The sequence below is a fragment of the Podarcis filfolensis genome (assembly GCF_964270895.1).
Source record: "Podarcis filfolensis genome assembly, chromosome: 9".
NCBI lineage: Eukaryota > Metazoa > Chordata > Lepidosauria > Squamata > Lacertidae > Podarcis > Podarcis filfolensis.
The window spans coordinates 62,343,910-62,361,919 of record NC_139610.1 but is presented as its reverse complement, the minus strand read 5'-3'; the positions used below and the strand labels follow the sequence as shown (position 1 = coordinate 62,361,919).

At 42.9% G+C, this 18,010-nt stretch overlaps 1 protein-coding gene across 3 annotated transcripts in view; it reads left to right on the top strand.

The window, feature by feature from the left end:
* Positions 1-1,760: 1,760 nt before the first annotated feature.
* PKD2 (polycystin 2, transient receptor potential cation channel) overlaps positions 1,761-18,010 on the top strand; it is a 19,464-nt gene continuing 3,214 nt past the window's right edge. The window contains exons 1-15 of one of the 3 annotated variants that reach the window (XM_083571129.1): positions 1,777-1,945; positions 2,445-2,582; positions 4,860-4,970; positions 6,428-6,561; positions 7,466-7,716; positions 8,166-8,390; positions 10,013-10,241; positions 10,658-10,828; positions 12,281-12,462; positions 12,975-13,095; positions 14,417-14,515; positions 15,269-15,390; positions 15,934-16,051; positions 16,522-16,685; positions 17,800-17,947. In XM_083571129.1, the coding sequence (XP_083427255.1) occupies positions 1,909-1,945; positions 2,445-2,582; positions 4,860-4,970; positions 6,428-6,561; positions 7,466-7,716; positions 8,166-8,390; positions 10,013-10,241; positions 10,658-10,828; positions 12,281-12,462; positions 12,975-13,095; positions 14,417-14,515; positions 15,269-15,390; positions 15,934-16,051; positions 16,522-16,685; positions 17,800-17,947 (2,250 nt within the window). In that variant the 5' untranslated portion in view covers positions 1,777-1,908. Of the gene's footprint in view, positions 2,583-4,859; positions 4,971-6,427; positions 6,562-7,465; positions 7,717-8,165; positions 8,391-10,012; positions 10,242-10,657; positions 10,829-12,280; positions 12,463-12,974; positions 13,096-14,416; positions 14,516-15,268; positions 15,391-15,933; positions 16,052-16,521; positions 16,686-17,799; positions 17,948-18,010 lie in introns of all 3 variants that reach the window. The other 2 variants (XM_083571128.1, XM_083571127.1) reach the window with 2 other exon arrangements.

Genomic DNA, 18,010 nt, shown 5'->3' with positions numbered 1-18,010 from the left:
ACCATCTATTGAAACTGGGGACCAAAGAATGTGAGACTTGGCACTAACAGAAAACATCGCACATAAGAAACATGAAAGGAAGTTAGTTAAATTGGACCCTTTTTAGTAACAGTCTCTCCCCTGGGAGGTTGTGGACTCTCCTTTGAAGGATTTTAAGCAGAGGTTGGATGGCCATCTGCTATGGATGCTTTAGCTGAGATCCCCGCATTGCAGGGGATTGGACTTGATATAGAAAAAATAGGGGTGGTTGTCTTTGCTGCCCAACTCCCCAAGGGAGTCCCCTAAGTCCATGATCGGTCAGAGATGAATGGATGGAGGCAGGATGCAGGGAAAGCAAGACAGGTCTTTTTTTTCTGTTGTGACAGTTTCCTCCCTCCCTAGGAAGGAGGCAAGAGAGACCCAGAACCAGAAGAAACATCTCTTTTAAGGGTTTGTATTTTGGTGTGGAGAAGAAGAAGGACATGCCCTGTACTGTACAGTCAGAAAATATATCACACGTATATCACTGTGGCTCAGGCGGGCCAAGATGTGATATTCCTGAGGATTTAACAAGCTTTACATAGTTCCAGACACAGTTTACACAAAACATTAGCATTTGATAAGATAATCAGGATGCCTATCAGACATCCCTCAATGCAGAGCACCTGAGCAAACAATGACAATTCATACAAAGGAGCTTCACAGATATAAGAGAGGAATACCCTTCAGGAACTTCCCCAATTGCTATCTGCCTACCTGTTCTCAGGCAAGGGGGATTAAGGAGGCAGAGGAAATATTGAGAGCGTGGTTCCCAACATGGGGTACACACCCCACAGAGGAGCAATTCGATTTTTAAGGGGGCAATTCAAGAATGAATTACAGTCATACCTCGGGTTGAATGTGCTTCGGGATGAGCGTGTTCGAGTTGCGCTCCGCGACAACCCGAAAGCAACGGAGCGCGTTACTTCCGGGTTTCGCTGCTTGCGCTTGTGCAGACGCTCAAAATGATGTCACACACATGTGCAGAAGTGCTGAAACGTGACCCGCGCATGCATAGACGCACGGACATGGGTTACGTTTGCTTCTAAATGCAAACGGGGCTCCAGAATGGATCCCGTTCGCATCTAGAAGTACCACTGTATTAACAGTTAATGGCCTTTTAGGCTTCCTCCACATAAATAGGAGTTCACTTTTTGAATAATAAAAATTATATGCCACAGAGGGGGACATCAGGATTTTAGAGATGCTTAGGTGGGACACAACCAAAGAAAGGTTGGGAACCACTGATTTAGAGTCTTTAGGGAGAGCCAAGATGTCTTTTGAATTGCTCTCCTGTACTGTTTCAGACATGTAGTTTATATACCTATGTGTGTGTGTGTGTTCACCTTGTGCAATTATGAAAACTTAATCTATATCTGAGACCTTAGAATTCCTTTAACAGACTAGAGCAGGGATGTCCAACAGGTGTATCACGATCTACCGGTTGATTGCGGGGCGTCCCTGGTCGACCGTGTGATCCTGATCGGTCACCCCAAAAAACAAAACAAAAACTCAACAACTTACTCTCCCAAAAAAATCTCAACAACTTTGGTCAATACAATGGGTAGATCACTGCTGCCAGTTTTTGTTTTTTTTAGTGGGAGTAGATCGCAGTCTCTTGGATGTTGGACATCCCTGGACTAGAGGAACCCCGGGGGATCCCTTTCCAAGTCTACCATCCTAATCGGAGGCGAGGATGGGGCTGTGTCAGCAGCTCAAGCTGCAAAAAAAAAGACCAAAACAAAACCCTATTAGATTCGGAAGGAGCCGCAGGAGCTCCTGGCTGTCCGGGGAACGCAGCTCTTCCCCTCCCCGCAGCTTCCCGGCCAAGAAACACACGCAGCCCGGCCTGCCCGCTTCCCCCTGCGAGGCGGCGCGCTGTGGGCGGGGATGGGGGGCTGGAAGGCGGGCGGTGGAGAAGGCGAAGGCGCTCCCTTCCCGCGCCGTTACTCGGCCGGCCTGAGAGAAAATTTCTGAGGCGGAGGCGGCGGCCTTCGTCCAGGGTCGGGGGGCCATGGCGGGACTTTGCCCTCCCGGCGGCCTGGAGCACCTGGAGCTGGGGCGGCTGCGGGACCCGCCGGGCAGCGGCGGCGGAGTCGTCGTCGGCGCTTCTTCTCCTTCTCCTCCTCCTTCGTCTTGCTCGCCGTCGCCGCCGCTCTCGTCTTGCTCGAGGCAGGCCTGGAGCCGGGACAACCCGGGCTTCGAGCCCGAGGAGGAGGCGGGCGAAGCGGCCAGGGCGGCTGGCGGGAGCGCGGCGGTGGCGGCGGGGCCCGTGCTGCAGATGGGCGTGGTGGAGTGGGGCCGAGGAGGGGCGCCTTCGCCCTCGGAGCCCGACGCCCGACGCCCGGGAGGGCCCGCCGAGAGCGGGAGGCAGCGGAGGCGCAGGCGGCGCGGAGAAGAGGAGGAGGGCGGAGGGGAAGGCGAAGGCCAGCGGCCTTGCTCTGCCGGAGGCGCCCCGACGCCGACGCCGCGTTTCCCTCACGAGGAGACGGGCGAGGAGGTCGCCGAGCAGCCGCCGCCTCGCCGGCTCGCCTGGGCCAAAGGGATGGCGCACCGCCTGCGAGGTGAGTGGCCGCCCGGCCGGGCCCTTCCTTCGCCCTTCCCGGCTCGCATCTCTCCTGCCTCACCTTATTACTTTTATGTTTCTCGCGAGTCAAATAATCCATTCAGCTCCTCTGCAATCTCCTTGCACACCTTTAGCACACCTTTGATTCCCTTGTTGGCCAAAGGCTCTACCACAGGCATGCAGGCATGTCCAAAGTCCGTTTTGGGGGCCCCTTCGGCAGTTTATGGGGTAAAATCCTTTAAAAACCCCAACAACTTCAATCCTAAATAAAGCACAACAACTTCAACCCTTAAAGAAAGCTCAATAATTTCAATTCTGAAAACAGCGCAACAACTTTGGTTGGCCCTCACGGCCCTTCCCTTCATCAAATCTGGCCCTCCTTGAAAAAAGTTTGGACACCACTGCCCTACCACCTCATTGTCTCCTCTCCTGCTACTAATGCTTTTTTATTAAGAGCCCAGGAAGCTACTTTCTATCCAGTCAGACCTTTCCTTCATCCATCTAGCTAATCTATCTCAAAAAGTTGTAACGCATTGGGCCAAACTAGTTATAATGGGGAAAACCAAGCAAAGCAGTTCACTTTTGTCTGCTTCTGTTTGCATCTGATGTGGGAATACACTGTGTGTATTGTTTTCCAACAAAGTTTTTCACCATTTCATGCAAACCAGTAGGTAATACGTATTTGACTAGAAAAGCACATGGGTTTGGGATGAAAAAGATTTCTCGCCCTGTGCTGAAGACTAGACCAGGCTACTTTAAAAGAAAATATTGAAGTTGTTCAAGTTCCTAAGAGAAAATCCAAAGCTAACAGTAAAGATGTTATATGGGAGCCTCCTCGAAAACTGTAGACACTTTACTTTGGACTCCAAGCTGGCAAACGTACATGCAGAATTGCAGTGGCATAGACTGCATGATTTCCAAATCCTCAGGAATCAGTATCCCTTTAAAAACCACATGCAATATGGTTTATACAATATTGTTAAGTTGTTGTATACAGTATTGTTAAGTTGTTGCTGTTTTGACCAGGGGACTTTTTGGAGGGGGGAAACAGCAGAAAAGCAATGTGTTTGATTATATATATAAAAAAACCTGCACCCTGCCAAGTTTTGCGAATTGCAGCTCCGTCAGAGTACATTTCAAGCTTTCTGTTGCCTAGTCAACCAGTATTTGCTCATTTGTTCCAGTTCAGGATAACCATCTAGCTACAAATTCCAGAAGGAGAGCCATCTTAGCCCATAGCAGCAAAAAAGCAAACAGTGCTGTGACAGATATTTGCTGGTTTGTTGTGACATGAGCTTTGCATAAGCAATTTTTTTCATGTTTCACTCGCTCCCATTTTTGTTTGGGTTAATGTATTCTTTACATAGTCCTCTGTGGACTGGGCGCTTTACAGAGTATGAAAGGGGAAAGGGCCTTGTTCAGAGGAACTTACAAACTAAAATTTGACATTGAGCCACTGGAAGGTAGAGTCAGGGGTAGACAGGTAAACAAGACTTGGTTACAAGCTTAATTATAGCAAGTTGTGGGACATTCAGGTTAAGCTTTTTTTGTGTTGAGTGTTTTCCTGCAAAATATTCCCAACCACTTTGTATAATTTCATCCCCTCCCAAAAAAAGCCCCGGCATTGAGTAGTTTTCTATTACCTTCTTGTGACTAAGTAATATGTTGGCTAATCTTTTTTACAGTCACATACTGAAGCACTTCTTCTTGGTGAAGAGAATGTATAGTATTTACTGACACTTTGTTTTTAGGTCATGTTTTGGCATATGTACTAAATCTGAGAGGTGTTTCTGGCAGCACATGGTGCTAAATTCTTACTTCATTGTTCTTTTTTTTTTTTTTTAACCTTCCATTGTTGCTAAGGTATTGATCTCAAAATCTGTGCCATTCAAAACATCCCAATATTTTAAGTGAATGCAAAATACTTACAGGAGATCCAGCAGTAGTTGCTTAAAAGGATAATGTTACCTAAAACACACAGCAATCAGTTATGTGTATTGTTTAAGTCTCAACAGATCCACCAATTCAGATGTTTTGGAGAAACAGAATAGAGCGTCCTCAGCATATTCATGGCTCCTTGCCCCAGAACGTTAAAGCCCAAAATGTTAAAGCAATATATGGTAGATCTGGTAGTTTGTGTAGGAGGGAAATGGTTGCCAGAGCTTATATATCAAATTAAAATCAAATGCACACTTTGACCTGATTGTATAGGCACAGTTAAACATGTAAGTATGTTACATTTGTTACGGTTTTCTGTTAATGCTTCTTTTTCAAGGTCTGTGGGGTACTAGCCTAATGGAAGAAACCACAACCAGAGAGAGATACCTGAAAAGTGTTTTACGAGAACTGATCACGTACTTGATTTTTCTCCTGGTCTTGTCTTTCTGTAAGTAGACTCTTGCTATCACTTTAACATGATAACTAGTAATGACCACTAGTTATGCTTAACAGGTAATTCAATATAGTTCTACTGGGTTGTTGTTTTAAAAGCATTCCTCTTTCAAGACCACAGACTGGCATTGCTCCTAAAATTAGTTAATCAGCTTTAATGGTTATACATTTTCTCTGATTCAGTGTGTCTCTACATGGTTAATAGTCCTAGAAAAGAAATAGCACATGTGCTAACCCGTCTTGACAATTCATGAATGTCCATCTTTTATGGTCAAAGAGAGCCTTACATTATGCTAACAAAATTCAATTGCAGATGATATTATGATTTTGCAAAAGCAACACTGCCACTCACAAAATTGAAGTTCTGTATTTGGTTCAGTTCCTTACCTGTGCTAAGGTGGTTTTTTTTGGGGGGGGGGGTTAAGGAATAATTTTGAGTGTCAAGAACAATATTTCATAATCCTCTCTTCACTAGTGGAAATCAACAAACAGAGCATATGAGTAAAGTGAAGAAGATGCTACTGACAAGTTATTAGTCTCTTCCCTTTCGGAGCACGGCTGGTGCAAGCTCATTTGTGCTTATGCCAGTAGCGTTGCTTCCTAAAGAAACATAAAATATTCTGAGAGCATTCTGCTGTTCTGCAGTGCAGGCTTTCTGTGAAGTTTATTGCTGTTAGAGGCTATCCATATCAGCAGCTTAGGCAGCTGATTAACCAGATGTAAATTTGTATGAAATGCATTGCTGTCCAAAGCGGTTTCATGGAAATTGCGAAGTTGCCATCATTTTCCCTTTTTAAAAAGATATATATGCAAGAAACATTTTTGGATAGTATGGACCATTTTGTTTGAATTATTAGAGCAATTTTTAGATTTGCTTGTGGTTTAGATATTTGGAGGAATCAAATATGTATTCTTTCAGCCAGCAGTTAGGTGCTCAAAACTTGGTTGTGACATGATCTAAAGTAGGTTACATAAGCAGCAGCGCCACCATTTTCTTTCTTTTGTTTAAATGTTTTAAAGGACAGGAGAAAGAGGAGAGTACTAGAAAGAGAAGGACAAAGATGGACTTGCGCAGAAAAATAGTCAAAGGTAGATTCCATGATGAGGGTTGAGTTCAAAGGTGGGTCAAAAAGGGTGAAAGCTACTGTTAAGATATACAGTATTTGAGGTCTTTCTGTAATGGGGCCACTGATGCTACAGCACATATATTTGGTTCCAACAAGATTGTGGGCATTCCCTCCCCCCTATTCATGAATCAGTACAGGATCAGACCCAGACCCCCATTGGAGTCTGCTACGTAAATCATAGACTGTTTGAATTAAAAGTTTATTTACCTACTGTGATCATAACACAGCCTAAAAAAATATTGTTTGATGCTTGTATGGGTTGTATGTTGTTGTTTTTTTAAAAAATACATTTTGACTCCCCCCCCCTTCCAACTTGCGTTTGCAGTGTCATATGGGATGGTGAGTTCGAATATGTACTACTACACAAGGGTGATGTCACAGCTCTTTCTAGACACACCAGTGTCAAAAATGGAGAAGACCAATTTTAAAACGTTATCTACAATGGAAGACTTCTGGAAGGTACTGTGGCATTTGGTTTTTGAGCAGGAATATGTTCAAATAATATGTACATGGTGTGTTATCAGAAAAAATATTAAGGCAATTTTAGTCTATTGCAGTGTTGAAAAGTATGTATGATTTGGCAGGAGTTAATGGTACGATTTAATCCAGTCTTTCAAAGAAGCCAGTTAATAAAACTACTACTACCTCACCTTCTTATTTCTTGTGGTGCAATGATGACTTAATTGGAAAAAGATTTAGGTAGGTAGCCATGTTGGTCTGATGCAGTAAAAAAGTAAAAAAATAAATTGTCCAGTAGCACCTTAGAGACCAACTAAGTTTGTTCCAGGTATAAACTTTCGTGTGCATGCACACTTCTTCAGATACACTGAAACAGAAGTCACCAGACCCTTACATATAGTGGGAGGGTGGGGTGGGGTTAGTTAGGATAAAACCAACTTCTCTCCAGTACAGTGGTACCTCGGGTTAAGTACTTAATTCGTTCCGGAGGTCCATACTTAACCTGAAACTGTTCTTAACCTGAAGCACCACTTTAGCTAATGGGGTCTCCTGCTGCTGCTGCACCGCCGGAGCACGATTTCTGTTCTCATCCTGAAGCAAAGTTCTTAACCTGAAGCACTATTTCTGGGTTAGTGGAGTCTGTAACCTGAAGCGTATGTAACCCGAGGTACCACTGTATACAAAAGTTTCTCTTTGGATTGCCTGGAAACAGTTCCTGCCATCAACAGGATTAGTTTTCTATAGTATGAACAGATATACACAGAGGATTATGCTGTAATAGTAGAAATTGTTACACCATGCCTATTCTAAAACATTATTCAGTGATAAAATTGTATCTTTAAAAAAAAACAACCTGCAGAATCTTAGCAAGAGTTAATTTCCCTGAAACTGCATTCTGTTTCAGTTCACTGAGGGTCCTTTGCTAGATGGCCTGTACTGGGAGATGTGGTACAACAACAGAACCGTGGCAGAGAACAGGAGTTTTATCTACCATGAGAACCTGCTTTTGGGAGTGCCTCGCATTCGACAGCTGAAAGTGAGGAATGGCACGTGTTCAATACCTGAAGATTTAAAAGATGAAATTAAAGACTGTTACGATGTTTACTCCGTGAGTAATGAGGACACTGCACCGTTCGGGCCTCGCAATGGAACCGCGTATGTATTTTTCTCACATAAATATAGCCAACTCTAGCAATCTGGAGCACATTTGGGGGGAATGCAGAAGGCTGTAGGGGGAATCCATCTCAAATGGGGTCTGTTCTTTTGGTGGAGGGACTTGGTTAGATTTCATTCAATCTGTGCTGTAGTCCGTATAAAAGCACTATTTTACTTGAGATCCCGTAACCACTCATTTGTTTCTGCTAACATATAAAGAGCCTGTGTAAATTTGAAAAAAACAACCACCTGTCTTCTTGAATAGTTCAGATGCATCCATGTCTGTCACAACGGTTTAATTTTGATGGAGAGAGAGAAGGCTGAGAGGGAATTTCCTTCATCTCTGTTAGAATTGTTAACTCTAAGAGTTTACAGTTAGGTTTTCCTGCAAAGTAGTAGATATGCATGAAAAGAATTTCTTCAATGTGTCTCTTCTGGTTGCATTTCAGTTGGATTTATACCAGTGAAAAAGATCTGAATGGAAGCAGCCATTGGGGGTTGCTTGCAACTTACAGCGGAGCTGGCTATTACCAGGATCTGTCCAGAAGCAGAGAGGAGACATCTGCGTTAATTCTTGGCCTTAAGAACAGCTTGTGGCTTGATAGAGGCACACGGGCAACATTTATAGATTTTTCAGTGTACAATGCAAACATCAATCTCTTCTGCATTATCAGGTAAGTCTGGAATTGTTGGATGATGGAACACAGCCTTTATGAAGCAGATGGCAGTGTCTGCTTTCACTGTGTAGATTTAGAGCAGGCTTCCTCAACCTCGGCCCTCCAGATGTTTTGAGACTACAATTCCATCATCCCTGACCACCGGTCCTGCTAGCTAGGGATCATGGGAGCTGTAAGCCAAAAACATCTGGAGGGCCAAGGTTGAGTAAGCTTGATTTAGAGCATCTGTGCGTATTTATTCAGAAGTAATTACCATTGAAATCAATGAAAACTAGAGCCAAACTATATATGCAGTAGTGAATGGCACTTCTGACCTCTCAACAGGTGAATTCGCCGCTGCTCTTTGGGACGGGGAGAGGCCGAAAAGTAGCATAGTGCAAACACACTGCCAGGAACACTGAAAAGTTAATTGTGCCTTGAATTTTATTAAGGGGACATAAAATGAAATGTTATCAGTCATTTTTTAAAAGAAGTTACTTTGACATTTGAAGAACAGTTAAGTCCAGTGAGTTCAAATGCTTCCAGCTTTTTTCACAGGCAAATTGAAGAGGTGCATTTGAGCAACCCTCCCTTATTAAAGTGAGATCTGAGTTCACATCTTTCACCTCCCTCACAGCTGTGTGTATATGTTGTAATTTTATATACAGTAGATATACAGATCCATATGCACAAGAATAAAGAGCATCCGTGTAAAATGAGAGCCTAGACCTTCATTTTAAATTACATTAAAAAGTCATTTACAGAGAGTTTTTTCAATAATTAAAACTCATGAAAACATTAGGACTTCTGTACAATTTCTTATTGGTAACATCCTTGTTAACTTTTAAATGGCACTAACACTCCTTTTAGTTTGTTTGTAAATAATTTCCTGTACAGCATTCTTGTGGGCGGTGAAGAAAAATTCTTTTTAAAAAATACTAAAAGAGTAGAATAAATGATGTTACTCTGCTTTTGCATTAAGTTGTATTTAAATAAAAGGGTATTTTACTGTAGTGTTTTAATGTTTCTTGCTCTGGGATGGGTGAACAGCGAAGAGTGTGTTGTAAATTTTAATAAATAAAAGCATGATCCAGGTGGCGCTGTGGTCTAAACCACTGAGCCTCTTGGGCTTGCCAATCAGAAGGTTGGTGGTTTGAATCCCTGCGACGAAGTGAGCTTCCATTGCTCTGTCCTAGCTCCTGCCAACCTAACAGTTCGAAAGCACACCAGTGGGAGGAGATAAATAGATACTCCTGTGGTGGGAAGGTAAACGGCATTTCCGTGCGCTCTGGTTTCTGTCACGGTGTTTCGTTGCGACACAAGTGATTTAGTCATGTTGGCCCCATGACCCAGAAAGCTGTCTGGACAAATGCCCTCGGCCTGAAAGCGAGGTGAGCACCACAACCCCACAGTCGCCTTTGACTGGACTGAACCATCCAGGGGTCCTTTACCTGTATATATTTTGCTTGCTTGCATATTAGTTTGTTTCCAAGCCTTGTCTTTCAAACATTTATTTATTATAAAATTAATTTCCGTTCAGTATAAAAATACTTCCAGGTGGATTCCTGAGCAATAAAACAACTATTTGCTACTAATAACAAGGTGAATTAATTACACATGTATTTATTTTTGAAATGCAGGTTATTGGTGGAGTTCCCACCAACAGGAGGCCTCCTTACATCTTGGCAATTCCAGCCTGTAAAGTTGATCCACTACATTTCCACTTTTGACTTCTTCCTGGCTGCCTGCGAAATTGTCTTTTGTCTTTTTGTTCTTTATTACGTGGTGGAAGAAATCCTGGAAATTCACATACACAGACTCTTTTATTTCAGGAGTCTTTGGAATTGTCTTGATGTTCTCATTATCGTGGTAAGTGAGATCTAAGGACTACAAATCTTTCAGTAGTGTCACTGCTGTCTTTTGAGAGAAGTGCTTGTGGATTGATGTGAAGAGTAAGCTGACACACTAGTTCTAATGGGCACAAACCTTGGGTAATTTATCTCGTGAGTTCCCTGTGCATGAGGAGGCAGTGTGCCTATCTGCTCTTCCAGTGCACTGGTTCTGTAGCTGCCCTCAGCTGCCTCTTGCTGGGAAAGAAAACCTCTAGGTGAGCTGTCATGATGGTTGAGTTATCAGTTATCCCATAGAAATGGGAGAAGGAGAGATATTGCAAGACTTGGCAGTTCTGTGTCTCACAAGATTTCTGGACAAGAGTTACAGGTTCTTCTTATGCTCTTTTAAGATGCATGTTCCATATTATTTATGTACTCTTTTTCTGCACTCAGCTATCGGTGGCAGCTATAGGAATTAATATATATCGAACATCTGCTGTGGATAGGTTGCTGAAGGAACTGCTGGAAAATCAAAATAACTTCCCAAATTTTGAACCCTTAGCATACTGGCAAACACAGTTCAACAATATTGCAGCTGTCACCATGTTTTTCGTCTGGATTAAGGTAATTCATGCTTAACTGATACTCAGGTGAATGAAGACATTTCATCCCATATATTAATATCTTTTTAAAGGAATTTGTATTTATTATTTCGATAAATCAATTTACATCCAAATCTGTCCATGGTTTTCCTTTAAATATGTGTTGTGCCCTACCCTGCCATAAGACTCATAGCAGGAAAGAGAACATTCCAAACCAAGGGCAAAATCCATCAAATCCAAAGTTTCTTTTGAAACTCTTCATATTTTAAGAGCTAATGTTGATCCAAGAAAGCTGTTGCTAGGCAGGAAGAGAAAACTCACTTGGCTAGACCACCTGCTTTTTGCCTTCAAAGAATGATTAAAATATATGAAAATTAGATTTAAATGTAAATCTCGTTTCCAAGTGACTTCTTACAACACTGTTTTCTGCTACTCGTGTCATCAAGACTCGTGTCTTGTTGCAGAAATCCACTATGTTGAATACCGCAGACTTCTTACAGCGGCTAGATTAAATGTCCTTGACTCTGCGATATTGTGGGGAAGGTACAGGGGAGTACCATACGCCCAGAGAACCTGTCATTGTGCCATGGGTGTGGTTGAGTCCACCGAACACATTCTCTTGACTTGCCCTTCCTATGCAGAGCTTAGACAAAATTTTATAGACCCACACCTATGTCAATTTAGCTTCCTACCCGGAGAAAACCAGGTTTTACACTTGCTGAATAATGTCACTAGAGCTATACCTTCCTTGGTGGCCAAATTTCTTTTTTTAGCTTTTAAGCGTTGCAAGACTATAATTGACTGTATTGATATGGGGCTATCTGTTTAGCCCATTTTAGTGTTGGCTAAGTTCTAAAATCTTCCTGGATGTTTTAACTGTGTATTGACAAATGTACTTTTTTCTGACTGACGGTCGAATAAAAGGTTGATGATGATGACTCGTGTCTTGTGCTACCTAGCAGAGAGTTCCTTTGAACTTTGTTTTACCAGTACTAGCACACCACACTCTGAAATAGTTCAGCTGTAAGGGCCAGATATCATTTTTCATAATTTTGGAACCAATACACTCTAATCCGCTGTGGTTTGTGAGTGTCTGCCAAACCAGGACCTGAATCCACGATTTAAAGGTTCAGCAAACAAGGCTTTGGTATAGCCTCTGCACCACTCCAGTTTGCAAAGTTTGACTTGCTTCTATTGTTTAGAATAGAATCCAGGGAATCACAGAGAAGGCAGGAGAAGAAGAAAACCACAAAAACCGTGGCTTCCATGTGTTTGCCTGGAGCACACATTGTGAATTAGAGTCCGTCTGTGATTAGTACAAACCGTGGCTTGGCAGTATGTCTGAACAAGCCTACAGAATTGTTTAATGTTCCTCCTTTTGTGGTTTACAGTATTTAGCAGCCTAATTCTTCTCCCTGTTTCCTACTCTCACTCAATTACCCAGCTCATGAAATATTTTTCTGTTCTTTGACAGCTCTTTAAATTTATCAGCTTCAACCGAACAATGAGCCAGTTATCTACCACGATGTCGCGATGTGCGAAAGATGTTCTTGGGTTTGCCATTATGTTTTTCATCATTTTCATAGCCTATGCTCAGCTAGCTTACCTTGTGTTTGGTGCACAAGTTGACGATTTCAGTACCTTCCAGGACAGTGTGTAAGTACAACAATAGAATCTTTAAAAGGCTGCCAGTGGCTTAGCAAATGTCCTCATTGGACGCAGAAGATCGCGTCAAATTCATTTTTAAAATTCTGTCCATTTTAGTGAAGTTCTTGTGGATTTTCAAAATTCTAGCATCAAATAAATTTCTCTGACCTTATGCAAAAGTTAGAACCATAGAATTGTAGAGTTGGAAGGGACCTGGGGGTCATGTAGTCCAACCCTCTGCAATGCAGGAATATGCAGCTGCTCCATATGGGGATCAGACCTGCAATCTTGGCATTATCGGCGCCATGCTGTAACCAACTGAACTTTTAGAATCCATAAAATACTTTAATATTTGCAGATATATTTGCATTGCGGCTGGACTTGTTTAGGTAGTTGCTACCAGCCACCTGCCTTCGTGCTGAAAAGAAGGTTGTAGACCACTGCCAGAATACAAAGGGGGTGGGATCAGTTTTGTGAGACTTACTCAACTATTGGCTAAAACTGCGTTGTTCTCTTTAAAGTTTTACTCAGTTCCGCATCCTGTTGGGAGATTTTGACTTTACAGAGATTGAAGAAGCTAACAGAGTTTTGGGACCAGTTTATTTCACTACATTTGTGTTCTTTATGTTCTTCATTCTTTTGGTATGTAACCATTTTATTCATAGCCATTTTTGTATTATTGTTGTCATCCTCCCAAGTTGAATTTTATTTGTTTTGTTTTATTATCTTTCCTGGGCTTCAGTACGACTAATACTCAAAAGGTGTGTGCAGTGTGCAGTTTCTGAGTTGTGTATGTCCACTTGATAATATAATCAATAATCAATAATAATAATAATAATAATAATAATAATAATAATAATAATACTTTATTATTTATACCCCGCACATCTGGCTGGGTTTCCCCAGCCACTCTGGGCGGCTTCCAACAGAATATTAAAATACAAAAACCTATTAAACATTAAAAGCTTCCCTGAACAGGGCTGCTTTCAGATGTCTTCTAAAAGACTGTTAGTTGTTTTTCTCTTCGACATCTGGTGGGAGGGCATTCCACAGGGCGGGTGCCATTACCGAGAAGGCCCTCTGCCTGGTTCCCTGTAACCTCACTTCTCGCAGTGAGGGAACCGCCAGAAGGCCCTCGGTACTGGACCTCAGTGTCTGGGCAGAATGATGGGGGTGGGGAAAAGTCACAGTTGTACAGTTTGACAGTATGTGCATGGGTGCAGTGCAGGCACAAGTATCCAGCCCCAATCTGTTATGAGCTTATTCAGTTTCTGGAATTTGAGACTGAGGCTGCTTTGTGTTCCATCCTTACATTGTGAGATACACTTCGTAGAGATGGCAGCCTCTCTCTATTGTCCATGCCCTTCTTGCATTTTTCAGCTGAGGTGGGTCAAGAGGCATTCATTCTTCCCAAGCTCAGTTTGAACTCTAAATAAACCTAAAACTAAAATCAGTTCATATCCTTATGGAAATGAGTTATGGCCATGAATGCAACTGCCTGTTGTTGTTGTTGTTGTTGTTGTTGTTGTTGTTGCCCCTTGTTGTTGTTGTTATATCCTCTATATTTATACACCATGCTTCATCCAAGGATCAAGGGGCCATTTACAGTACCCATCTAGTGCTCTCGTCAGAGGGGTGATGCTGAAAGGGGGAGGGAGAGCACCAAACCTGGCCTAATTTTATTTTTCTTTTGCATTTGGGTTATATATTATATCCTATTAAGGCATGTTCACCCTTTTTTGAGAGGACAAGATAATGAGCAACTAGTTCTGGTGGAGCTGTTGCAAATTACCCTCATTGTTCTAGGTCCCCCTGCCTCTCACTTGGACAGAGCTTGTCTTTCTCCTTGAAAGTTACAAAACTTAACCTTAGCATATGCTCAGTAACTATATTTTAATGAAGTCAAAGGCTTTGGGTTTGTTTGTTTTTCAAGCTCCATTTTAAAATGCTTTGTCTTAAACAGAACATGTTTTTGGCCATCATCAATGATACATACTCTGAAGTCAAATCGGATATGGCGCAGCAGAAATCTGAAATGGAACTGTCGGATCTTATAAGAAAGGTAAAAGCCTTTTACAGATATTTGTGCTGCCTTGACCTTACGGCACAAGCAAGGGGCTCAGAGCCCCTTCAGAATGGTTAGCAAATGAATTCACAATTCCTGATTGGCAAATTAATTTGCCAGTTCATTTTATTTTTATTATTACTTTTATTAATCATATTTAAACATGGAGCTTCAGCTGGTATTTTAAGAAGGTACCTGAATGCAGCTCCCAGGACATGTCAGGGATAAGGAACTTGTAGGCATTCAGCAGTTGGAACTCGCAACTCCCATCAGCTCCAACCTGTATAGCCATCAAGGATGATGGAAGCTGTCCATCATCTGGAGGGTCCAAGGTTTCCATCCCTGGCAAGGAGAGCTGACAGTCTCTTCCCCATCCAGTGTATCACTCTCTCCTTTACAGTCCTCCACAGGTGGGAGGGCAAGTTTCTGAAGTGGGGAAGCCCTCCCTGTGTGTTAGAACCCTGGAAAGTCATTATCTTCATGTGAGTAAACAGAACAGCTGAAGAAGATTGTCACTGATCTCTTTAGCAGTAGACTAGAAAGGAGCAATGTACAGGTCGCAGGTCAGTTAGAAAGCATTTTGCCACACAAAACGTTCCCAAGTCAATCCCCAGACGTGGATGTAGGAAGCTCAGTGCATTCATACCAAAGGTAATGTGAGAGGAAAGCATCCATAAAAATACACAGTTCTAGCATATGCTGCTAAGTTTTATAGCTTTGACTATATACAGACTGTATTTCCTATTTCAGGGTTACACTAAAGCCATGGTGAAATTAAAACTTAAAAAAACACCAGTTGATGACATTTCGGAGAGTCTGCGACAAAGCGGAGGCAAATTGAACTTTGATGAACTGCGGCAAGACCTGAAGGGGTAAGTTTGACTGTCCTCCTCTGTAATACAGTCGTACCTCTACTTACGTACCCCTCTGGATACGTAAACTTCAGCTTCCGAACATGGCAAACCCGGAAGTGTATACTTCTGGGTTTCGCCTCATGCGCAGAAGCGCTCTATCACGCTGCACATGCACAGATGCGGCGCCTCCAGATATGGACTTTTGAGGTTGCGGACAGACCCCCGGAACAAATTAAGTTCGTATCCGGAGGGCCCACTGTACTTTCCCAGCAAAAGGCTCTTGGTGACCATAGTTCAAGAACAATGGTGATGAGTAGCCTTTTCAATTAATTTCACCAACCTTTTGTTGTGAGATGGGTGGATTTTGATCTTTTTCTAATGGATAGTTTTGTATGGAATGCCAATTTTAGACATAGTAGCGATAGCAAATGACATCATGGATCCAAGGAGCAGTTATATAACTGTATTTGCTGATTTGTGCCTGTTCATGCATAATGTTTAACTTCTCCTACCCTTTGGCAACCTTTTGTTGAAGCTTGTGTGTGTGTGTTTTATTTCCAGAAGGGGACACACTGATGCCGAGATTGAAGCCATCTTTACAAAGTATGACCAAGATGGAGATCAGGAATTGACTGAGCTGGAGCATCAGCAAATGAGAGATGATTTGGAAAAAGAGAGGGTGAGTTATGGTTTAAATACCACGGGACGACTTCTTGAAATGAACAAATGCTGTTTTTAGCTGTATTCGCTATTAGAAGTCTGGATTATATGATCCAAGCTACTGCTTTTGCTTTCAGCGAAGCAGTTTTATCTTATTTTTGCTTGCTCCATTTGTACTGTATTCTGCTTGTGCAGGTCTTGAAACAGTGCAAGGCAGAGCAGAACAGTGCCTTATGTTTGGCCTTGCTGAGCCACAAATGCCATCTTTAGTTTCAGAATAAAGAAGGTAAAAATGGCAAGACACAAAGTACAAGTGGAATAATGCTGCAGGAAGCTGTCTCAAATAATCACTTAGGCAGAATTTTGGATTTCAGTTTGTGGCAAGCATGGTTCCCTGGTTGTAACAAGCTCGGGAGGAAAGAGAGCTTTGTGTATTTCTGATATTGTGCCTGCCCTACGAACCTTATAGCCTTTGTTATTTTCACCAAGGAGGACTTAGAGTTAGACAGAAGCTCTCTGAATCGTCCGCTGAGTGGCCGTAGCTTCCCACGAAGCCTGGATGACTCTGAAGAGGACGACGATGATGACAGCGGACACAGCTCCCGGAGGAGAGGCAGCAGCTCGAGCGGGGTTTCGTATGAAGAATTTCAAGTGTTAGTATTAGGAATTTTGGGGGTTTTAAAACAATGTCATTGTCGAACACAGTTCTGGATACTCCTTTTGAAATGCATCCTAGGAAACAACCTCAATCTGAGCCAGGCCACTGGTCGCCCATCGGGTTCAGTCTTGTCTACACTGATTGGCAGCAGCCTCCAGGATTTCAGGCAGGGGATATTCCCAGCCCTACACAGAGATGCTGGGAACTGAATCCTGGGACCTTTGAATGCAAAACAGATGCTTTAACATTGAACTGTGGTCCTCCATCACTTACAAGCAGAGCCCTACAACATGTTGCTTGTATCCCGCGTGTGGGTGTGTGACAGAGAGACTTGAATCTGTTACTTGGGGGTGGGCATTAGCATCAAAGGCAAGTAAAAGCTAAAGGGACCCCTGACCATTAGGTCCAGTCATGGCTGACTCTGGGGTTGTGGCGCACATATCGCTTTACTGGCCAAGGGAGCTGGCGTACAGTTTCCAGGTCATGTGGCCAGCATGACTAAGCCGCTTCTGGCGAACCAGAGTAGCGCACAGAAATGCCGTTTACCTTCCCGCTGGAGCGGTACCTATTTATCTACTTGCACTTTGACGTGCTTTCGAACTGCTAGGTTGGCAGGAGCAGGGACCGAGGAACGGGAGCTCACCCCGTCGGGGGGATTCGAATCAAATAACCATGTATTTATGCTTCATTGCAGATTTATTTATCAAGGTGCTTCACATGCATTAAACTGCTGAAATCCATATAACAGCCCTGCAAGGTTGGCTACTATTATTATCAGGGAGGTTGAATGGGAGTGGCATTCCCAAGGCCACTTCATAGGTCCATGTCAGAGGCAGAATTCAAAGTGAGGCTTCCCTGATTCAGATGCTGCTTCAGTACTGACCACTTTGCTTGGCCGCGGCTCCTCTCCCTGTTCTTGTACTACTTTTTCATTGGAGATGCAAGAGACTGATCTATGCAAAAGTACATGATAATAGACCACTAGGGCAGAGGGGCCTTCTCCTAACAAGTATTACATGAATTGCTTGATCATTAAATCCCTAGTCAAAATAAAATACACATTATTTAAATAAAAAACATATATTATAAAAGAATATGTTTGGCTCTAGGTTGGTGCGGCGAGTGGATCGCATGGAGCATTCCATAGGCAGCATTGTTTCTAAGATTGACGCTGTCATCGTGAAGCTGGAAGCCATGGAGAGAGCAAAACTGAAAAGGAAAGAGGTGCTGGGGAGGCTGCTTGATGGGGTCACAGAGGTAACTCACATGTGCTGGAAAAATGCAAACAGTTCTTGCAAATTTGCTGTTTCATTCTATTCC